This window comes from Octopus sinensis, linkage group LG2 (genome assembly GCF_006345805.1).
Source record: "Octopus sinensis linkage group LG2, ASM634580v1, whole genome shotgun sequence".
Lineage (NCBI taxonomy): Eukaryota > Metazoa > Mollusca > Cephalopoda > Octopoda > Octopodidae > Octopus > Octopus sinensis.
The window spans coordinates 198,588,187-198,598,186 of NC_042998.1; the positions used below are offsets into that span (position 1 = coordinate 198,588,187).

The following is a 10,000-nucleotide window of genomic DNA, read 5'->3' on the forward strand; positions in this document are numbered from 1 at the left end:
AACAAAACGGTGCCAGCGACGAGGTGGCAGAAAATAGATCGAACCCGAAGTATTGCATCTGATATCTTTTGTTATTGTAGTAGTAGTTGTAGTAGAAGCAGCGGCAGTTGTACTACGCGAAGAACAAGAAAAAACAGCTTGTCGATTACACTGTGTAACACGATTTTTGTCCTTGAATAGCAACTGTTTATTCCCTATTTGTTTACCCCTAGAAAGTATGAAAAAATGGCTAATATTTTCATCAATCTTTGCTTTTGTTACATTTATTCAAACCTCAAAGAATCCCTCTCAACACATGGCTACAATACCTCCCCCACTACTCTTGATTGTAATCAGAGATGCACATATTGTCAGCCACTGAGGGACGTTTTCAAGTGGTTATGTTCAAGCAACTGACAAGCAAATCTGTGGTATTGAGCAGAATATTTGTTATAACAATATTTCTGCCTCAGCAACTCTGTGTTGAATCTGTCTGAAATGTAATGGAAAATAGGTCAGCCTCCCCTGGCACCCACTACACTCATGGAGTGGTTGGCGTTAGGAAGGGCACAGGTGCCAGGGTAGGCTGGCAGTGGCCACGAATGGTTGGTGCTTGTTACGTGCCACCGGCACAGAAACCAGTCAAGGCGGTGCTGGCATCAGCCTCGTACAGATGGTGCATTTTACATTCCACCGGCACAGGTATCGCAACCACAATTTCTATATGACTTTTGATGCTGATGTACTTGTCTCAATAGGTCTCCTCAAGCTGAAAACGAGGCAATTTCTACTCTTCTCCTCTGGCAGCCATCTACTCGCAATACCAGAGGGCGCACACTCTCCTACCCTGATGTAATCTCCAGGGATACAGGCATCCAGCAACAGGACCGCCGTAATGCCATGATGCACCGTGAAGTCTGGCGTAGCATGGTAAATTCCATTGTCTCGACCACGGTCGAACAATGATGATGATGATGAAGCACAACGGGTTGCCCTACGACCCAAGGTCACAAAAGCAGTTTGAAGGGAATAGTAATTTTCAACAAAAAGAAAATAATTTTGTTACATATTAAGCTTATTACCTTAATAGTCAGGTTTAGTGGCCGAATGGATAACAGGTTTTGGGATAGGTACAGACTGTGCCAAAAGTACTTGGACATTCCTTGATAGTGTAGTGAGGATTTGAACAGGGCCAGTTTTAAGCCAATTAGACAATTTTGTTCAAATTGGGCCCTATGCCAAGAGAGGTCACTGTGCACATGTTTGAACCGAGGATGATTTCATGAATTTTTATTAAATCAAGCCCTCAACGTTTTTTAGTTGGGACTGGTTTACTACATGAAGCATAAAACACCAGTCTTCAGCTTTTGTAGAGTAGGGGTCCCCACAGACAATTTTCTAATTGGGCCCTGTACTTCATAGTGCTGGCCCTGGATCTGAACCCCTTTTTCTAAATCACCAGTTCACTATCATGAGTGAACTACAATTGAGGTATGCGTGTGTTATGTGTGTATTCTATTTGTTGGCCAATCTTCCTCCAGGAAATCATGCCAGCAATCAGGACATCATCTCGAGTGTCCTTGAGGTTCACACATTTCTTCACCAGTTGTGCAGTTTAACCCTAAAATATCTTCACGGAGATTTGAGACCACCAACAAAGAACAGACATATTATCTCTTGCCAAGCAGACTAGAGAAGTGGTTCTCAACCTTTTTCCCAGTCATCACCCACTAAAAGCTATTTTTGACATAAGCTAATTGATAATCACCCACCAAAAAAATGATAAATATTAAATATAATGTCATTACACTAATCAACGCTAAAAAAATTTTGTACATGTAAATGCAAAAGAAAAACGAATTTAAATATAACTTCATTCTAAATTCTGTTGTGTCTGGGGAGAGTCATTTTCTTTTTGTGCCTTATAATGTAACACACTCACCAGTAAAATTTCCACTTATTTCTTATTTTTATATTCCTAAAATTTTCGTTGCGTCTTTGCAACCTTTTCAGTAGTCTTGAGAGTCAAGGCACAAAAGGCACAAAAAGAAAATGACTCTCCCCAGACACAACAGAATATGCTTCATCACATGAACTCATATAAAGAATCTTGCAAACCAAATCCAAAAACGAATGCTGGAGCACCGCCTTTAGTCGAGCAAATTGACCCTAGGACTTCTTTGTAAGCCTAGTACTTATTGTATTGGTCTCTTTTACCGAACCGCTAAATTACGGGGACGTAAACACACCAGCATCGATTGTCAAGTGATGTTGGGGGGACAAACAGACACACAGACATACACACACATTTATATATATATACATATATACGACGGGCTTCTTTCAGTTTCCGTCTACCAGTTTACGTCTACAGGGATGTAAACACACCAGCATCGGTTGTCAAGCGATGTTGAGGAGACAAACACAGACACACAAACATATATACACACACATACACATATAGATATATACGACGAGCTTCTTTCAGTTTCCGTCTACCAAATCCACTCACAAGGCTATGGTCGACCTGAGGCTATAGTAGAAGACACCTTCCCAAGGTGCCACCCAGTGGGACTGAACCTGGAACCATGTGGTTGGTAAGCAAGCTACTTACCACACAGCCACTCCTACACCTTTCTGTTAATTTAATATTAAAAAAAAATACCAGTTGTAATTGTTTTTATCCTCATACTAATGTTTTTACTGGTTCTCTCATTTTCTAATTCTAGTCAACAAAATGATGCAAGGTTTGGTGCCGAAGTGTCTTCGATTTCTCAGAGGTCTAAATCGAGATCTACAACTGAAGACAACCCGTAGCAATATTTGTACAAAAATAGATGGTGTACTAGATATGAATTATATTCCAAGGAAAGCTGTGCTCTATGTCCCTGGAAGTGATGTTAAAAAGCTCAATAAAATCCCTTCTCTTAAAGCTGACTGTATTGTATTGGACTGTGAAGATGGAGTGGCTTATAATAAGAAGGTAAATTGAATTGGCTAATATACATCATCATCATCATCATTTACATTTACTTTCTAATGCTACAATATCTCAGCTTTGACATATTTTCTATGGTTGGATGTCCTTCCAAATAGAAGCCATGACACAGAATGCGCTGGATGCTTCTTCTCGTGGTACATAAAAGGCACCATTTGAGTGTGATCGTTACCAGCGTCGCCTTACTGGCACTTATACCCGTGCTAGTAGGGTGCCAAGAGCACCATCCAAGCGGGATCGTTGCCAAAGCGGCTAAATGGCTTCCGTGCCGGTGGCACATAAAAGGCACCATTCGAGCGTGATCGTTACTAGCATCGCCTTACTGGCACCTGTGCCGGTGGCACGTGTAAAAAGATTCGAGCGAGGTTGTTGCCAGTACTGCCAGACTGGCCCCCATGCCGGTGGCATGTAAAAAGCACCCACTACACTCATGGGGTGGTTGGCGTTAGGAAGGGCATCCAGCTGTAGAAACTCTGACAGATCAAGATTGGAGCCTGGTGCAGCCATCTGGTTCACCACCCCTCTAGCATGGAAGGCGGACGTTAAACGATCATGATGATGATGATGTTGCTATGGTAATCAATAATATGTTCTCTTCTTGCATTACCTGAATGATTACTCAATTGACTAACGAAGTACTATATATATATTACAAGCATGTTTGAAATTAATCATAATAAATTAACAGATCATTGACCATCTCTCGTTTTGTCTGTTATTCAAAGGAAGAAGCCCGGATGAATATTTCCAAGATGTTGGGCGAAATTGAGTTTGGCAAAGCTGATTGCACTGTGCGTATAAATTCCATCAGTACTGGAATGACTGAAAAAGATCTTCGACAGATCCTTACTGCCTCCCGTCTCCCTCAGACACTACTCCTACCGAAAGTTGACTATGTCCAAGAAATTGAAGAAGTAAAGTACTTTCATATATTCCTTCCATTCTCTTTTTATTGTTGTTTTTGTTTCTAGTTTCTATTTTTGTATTTTCTTGAAAAGATTGAAACAAAATTACTGAATATTTTACTGTAATTCCCATCAAAGTAGGATTCTTGCAGTATTCTTTCCATAGATATGAACATCGCTCTCACCCTATTTCTTCTCTATCTCTATTGGACAAAAACCTTTGTATAGATTTTATATTGCATTAAGGTAGCATGATTGGAGCCTGGTGCAGCCATCTTGTTCGCCAGCCCTCAGTCAAAATCGTCCAGCCCATGCTAGCATGGAAAGCGGACATTAAACGATGATGATGATGATAATGATGACGATGTTGATGATGACGACGATGATGACGATGTTGATGATGATGACGACGATGATGATGATGACAATGTTGGTGATGATGATGATGATGATGTAGCAAACTGACAGAATCATTAATGCACCAGACAGAATGCTTGGCAACATTTTGTCTGGCTTTAATGTTCTGAGTTCAAATTCCAATGAAGTTGATTTTGTCTTTTCATCCTTTAAAAACTGGCTGAACTATTAGCATGCCAGGCACAATGTTTAATGACACTTCATTCATCTTTATGTTCTGAGTTCAAATTCCACTGAGGTCGACTTTGACTTTCATCCTTTCAGAGTTGATAAAATAAGAACCAGTCAATGTAATTGCTGGCCTTGTGCCAAAATTTGAAACCAGTATTTTTTATTACGCTCATTAAGAGAAGTGAAAAGGTAGTAATGGAAGAATTCCAGGCTAATTGTCAACATTATTTTTACATCCTTCTAAGGCAGTCAGCTGGCAGAATTGTTAGCTCCACAGACAAATTGCCACTATATTGTCCGTCTTTATGTTCTGAGTTCAAATCCTGCCAAGGTTAACTTTGCCTTTCATTTTATTAGGGTTGATAAAATAGATACCAGTTGAGTGCTGGGGTCGATTTTATCAACTTACCCTTTCCTCTGAGCTTGCTGGCCTTGTACCAGGTTAGATTGTAGTTGTGGTTGATGTCAGTGTTACATAACTGACACCTGTACCAATGGCGCATAAAACGCACCCCCTACGCTCTTGCACTGGTTGGCATTAAGAAGGGCATCCAGCCATAGCATGCCAAATCAGATTTGAACCTGGTGCAACTCTCTAGCTTACCAGTTTTCAGTCAAACCGTCCAACCCATGCCAGCATGGAAAACAGACATTAAATGATGACGATGATGATGATGAGTACTAATATCAGTACAAGGCCACAAAAATGTGGAGCTGGGGTAATTAGATCAACCTCTTGAGTGATACTTTTATTGTCTTCAAGCTGTATTTGAATTATAACCTATAACTAAACAATTAAACATCACAAAACAATTTGTCCAGTGCTCTAGCACTGCCTTGACTGGCTTCTGTGCCAGTGGCACGTCCGACCGTGGCCGCTGCCAGCCTCCCCTGACACGTAGTAAGCACCCACTACACTCACGGAGTGGTTGGTGTTAGGAAGGGCATCCAGCTGTAGAAACACTTCCAGGTGCAGCCTCCTGGCTTCCCAGACCCCAGTCAAACCGTCCAACCCATGCTAGCATGGAAAACGGACGTTAAACGATGATGATGATGACGACGACTTAGTGATGGATATTTATTTAATCCTTAAGAAATTAAGATATTAACATCTTAATAATACCTTTTTTTAATTTTTTTACAATATCATCTGTTTCTTCTGCTTTAAGTTCACATCATTATTTGAAGAAATATGTAGTCACTACAAGATAACATCTTGGAAACCAGCCTTAATCACATCTGTAGAGACTAGCATTGGTCTGTTGAATCTTCAGGCTATCCTACAACGATTCACAGAATTGTCTCAGACGGGATGCCATTATTATTTGGATGGAGTATTGTTTGGATCGGATGATTTCTGTGCTGATATAGGTGAGTGATTTGCCATATTGATATCTGCTGCTGCTGTAGTTGTTTTTGTTGTTGTTATTAAACATAAAATCAGCTCTGCTCTGGTAGACTTTGATATGTAATTGGAAGCATTCAAAATGTAACCATCGTATTTTGCTTGTCTTTTTCACTAATAGTATGTTTAGGACTAGATTATCTAAACCAATATCTTAGATCTGCAAATTGTTGGCACTCGTTGCCTTACTGGCACTTGTGCCCCGTACTAGTAGGGTGCTAAGAGCACCATCCGAGCATGATCGTTGCCAGAGCGGCTAACTGGCTTCTGTGTCGGTGGCACATAAAAGGCGCCATTCGAGCATGATCGTTACCAGTGTCGCCTTACTGCCACTTGTGCCTGTGGCATGTGTTAAAACATTCGAGTGAGGTCGTTGCTAGTACCGCCTGACTGGCCCCCGTGCCGGTGGCATGAAAGAAGCACCCACTACACTCTCGGAGTGGTTGGCGTTAGGAAGGGCATCCAGCTGTAGAAACTCTGCCAGATCAAGATTGGAGCCTGGTGCAGCCGTCTGGTTTGCCAGCCCTCAGTCAAAATCGTCCAACCCATGCTAGCATGGAAAGCGAATGTTAAATGATGAACGATGATGAATCTCTTAGAACTACAAATTGGCAAAGCTGTTAGAATGGATCATGGTATCTGTTCCAATTCTGTGCACTCTGAGTTCACCCATCAAGGTCAGCTTTACTTTTCTTTCTTTCTAAGCCCATAAGAAAAAGTACCAATCTAGGGTAGTCTTCACAGACACTCATAAAATTATTAACCATCTTACTAACAATAACTCTGAGCACCTTTTCAAACTCCACCTGTCTAACACCCATGGACATGTTTACAAAGTCAGAAAACAGCACAGCTCCCATGACTTTCAGAAACATTTTTTCACCCTAAGAATTGCTGAAGCATGGAACAAACTGCCGGCATCAGTTGTTAGTTGTCGGAGCACTGCATCCTTCAAAACTTCCATGCTTCCTGAGATTCGCCAATACTACACCTGATTTTCTCCCCTCCATACACACGCAAGCATGTATCTGACTCACACATTGTTCACTTTCCAGACATTTGTACATTACTGCATATGCTTTATATGCACTTTTGACAAGTTGTGATGCACCTGAGCACTGTATACAATAATTTCGTTATTATTATTATTACTTAAATGAAGCAATTACTGAAGCAAATTGGAAGAGCTGCTTCATAGACACTGGTGTTAAGCTGTATCAGTCATTGTGAAATACCTGTCTTTTGGGCAATACTGGTTGGATAGAATCGTGTTATCTTGTAAGGATTGCATGCACAGGCAACTTGCACAAAATAACCTCTTCCCATATAAATGCAGATATATGATCAACTCTGGCCAACAGAAGTCATAGGGAACTAATATCTCCTTCCTTTTTAAATATGGTAGTGTATGACTTGAAAGGTATTTAGTTACTATTTCTAGCAGGTCATGCCACAACATAGAGTCTTTTTTTTTATGGTAAGAAAATTGAAGCTTGCTAAGTTACTTAGATACTGGCCTCCTTGCTGAAAAAGTGTTAATTTCTAAAATTTTAGTTGTTTAATCCAAAGTTCACCTTGCTTATGTGGACTGATGATTAAAAGTATTTTAGTCATGAACATCTTGTCATTTTTATCTAGAATTACATTATCCCACATATCCTTTGTTTTAAGACTGTAAAGTAAATGAGAGATTCTTGGCAGCTATTTCTAGCAGGTCAAGCAACTATACAAAGATGTTATCATTTTCCCTTCTGTAATACTAGTAGTGCTGCCCTTCACTTATTTTTAGATAGTAGGGTATATATTGAGAAGATTTGGCTACTATTTCTAACGGCTTGAATAACTGCATAATGTGGCCGATGCCAGCCTCGCCTGGCACCAGTGCAGGTGGCATGTAAAAAGCACCCACTACACTCACGGAGTGGTTGGCGTTAGGAAGGGCATCCAGCTGTAGAAACATTGCCAGATAATACCGGAGCCTGGTGCAGCCTTCTGGCTTCCCAGATCCCCGGTTGAACCGTTCAACCCATGCTAGCATGGAGAACGGACGTTAAACGATGATGATGATGTTTCCTCAAATTTTAGAAATCTTTGTTTTACTAATGTGAAAGAAATTTGAACTCTAAACTGTTGCTGACGCTTTTTGCTAAACTTTATATTGGTAGGTGCTACCAGAAGTCGAGAAGGGAGTGAGTTGTTGTATGCTCGACAGAAGATAGTTGCTACTGCAAAAGCCTTCCGCCTTCAAGTTATTGATATGGTTGATATTAATTTCAAAGGTAAGTCTTCCAGAAGTTTCTTGACCATTTCTACTTACTCATGTGTTATTGATTCCATGTTTAAGTGTAAATTACTTCCACTAGTAGTATTACCTTGACACACAAGTGGTCTCTTGTATTTGAAAACTAGTGCTATGACCTGACAAAGAATAAGTCCTGGGGTCGATTTGCTCGACTAAAGGCAGTATGGTCATGTGGCAAGAATGGATGAGGATAGCTGTGTAAAAAAGTGCCACACCCTAGCAGTTGAGGGAACCTGTGGAAGAGGTAGACCCAGGAAGACTTAGGATGAAGTGGTGAAGCCGGTGGCACGTAAAAAGCACCATCCGTCCGTGGCTGTTTGCCTGTGCGGGTGGCACGTAAAAAGCACCCACTACACTCACGGAGTGGTTGGCGTTAGGAAGGGCATCCAGCCGTAGAAACACTGCCAGATCAGACTGGGCCTGATGCAGCCTTCTGGATTCACAGACCTCAGTTAAAATCGTCCAAACCATGCTAGCATGGAAAGCAGACGCTAAATGATGATGATGATGATATATATATATATATATATATATATTTATATATGTATATTCATTTTACACGTTTTTCCCTTGCTTCCATGAGTTAGTTATTTATTTTGAGACAGTATTTTACAGCCAGATGCTCTTTTTGTTACCAATCCTTACCTGTTTTACAAGGGATTCATATATATTGAGAGAAAGATACAAAATAACGGGGTACATGCCCAAGCTTCAGCACACAGGAATCGAACCCAAAACCACATAGTTGCAAAGCAAACTTCTTAACCACACAGCCGTGCCTACTTATTTCAGCTAAAACTACAGTTCAATAACAACTTACCAAATAAGTGATTAAAAACTGATAAGTTCTCTATTTGTTGCAAATTTCTCTCGGATTTCTTTCCCTCAGCTTCTCATCTTCATCTTTCCAGACTTAGATTCCCTGAAGATACTCTGTGAGGAAGGTGCCAGGATGGGATTCACTGGGAAGCAAGTCATTCATCCGTCACAGATACCAATAGTCCAAGCAGCTTTTAGTCCCTCACCGGAGAAAGTAGCATGGGCTAGAGAGCTCATTAAACAGTTTGAAGAACATCAAATCCAGGGCAAGGTTGGTTTGTTTACATTACATTATGAGGTTTAACATCCATTTATCCATGCTTGCATCAATTAAGGTGGGCTATTAGTCAAGCATTTTCACTAGTACAAACAGATATTCCAAAAATGGCTGGAAAAAGTTTGAAGGTTTGCTGTGGTACAGTGGTGAGAAGTCTGCTGTGTTTACAGCTGTGGTTTCGTCTCATGGGCAACCTTCGACTTTTCCCATCCAAGGGATTTTTTTAATCCAATACTTACATGCTATTAGTTATGAGTTCCACGTTAAAAACAATTTACTTCATTCTACATGCTAAATATGTTAGAGCCCCATTCATTATCATAATGACTACATTCCTTGCTTTTTATGTTTTCCTGATCATTCTGAAGTCTCTGAATTGAATATACTTTGCTGAAGAGATTTAATAGCATCGAAACATGTTCGTTGCTTTTACCACTTTGTTTCAAAGACAATTTCCACTTCTAATTGCATTGTCTCTATTTTTCCAAAATTCTGAATTTGCTGCTTCTGGAGTTATCTCCCATGCTTGACTTTATACATACACACACACACACACATATATATATATATATATATCATCATCATCATTGTTTAACGTCCGCTTTCCATGCTAGCATGGGTTGGACGATTTGACTGGGGACTGGCAAACCAGATGGCTGCACCAGGCTTCAATCTTGACCTGGCAGAGTTTCTACAGCTGGATGCCCTTCCTAACGCCAACCACTCC

General features: G+C 40.6%; 1 protein-coding gene across 1 annotated transcript in view; it reads left to right on the plus strand.

Annotated features, from left to right (window-relative positions):
• LOC115232367 (citramalyl-CoA lyase, mitochondrial) overlaps window positions 1–10,000 on the plus strand; it is a 14,719-nt gene that overhangs the window by 933 nt on the left and 3,786 nt on the right. Inside the window, exons 2-6 of the mRNA XM_029802219.2 lie at window positions 2,709–2,962; window positions 3,703–3,891; window positions 5,640–5,841; window positions 8,041–8,154; window positions 9,089–9,267. Of these exons, the coding sequence (XP_029658079.1) occupies window positions 2,717–2,962; window positions 3,703–3,891; window positions 5,640–5,841; window positions 8,041–8,154; window positions 9,089–9,267 (930 nt within the window). The 5' untranslated portion in view covers window positions 2,709–2,716. The remainder of the gene's footprint in view (window positions 1–2,708; window positions 2,963–3,702; window positions 3,892–5,639; window positions 5,842–8,040; window positions 8,155–9,088; window positions 9,268–10,000) is intronic.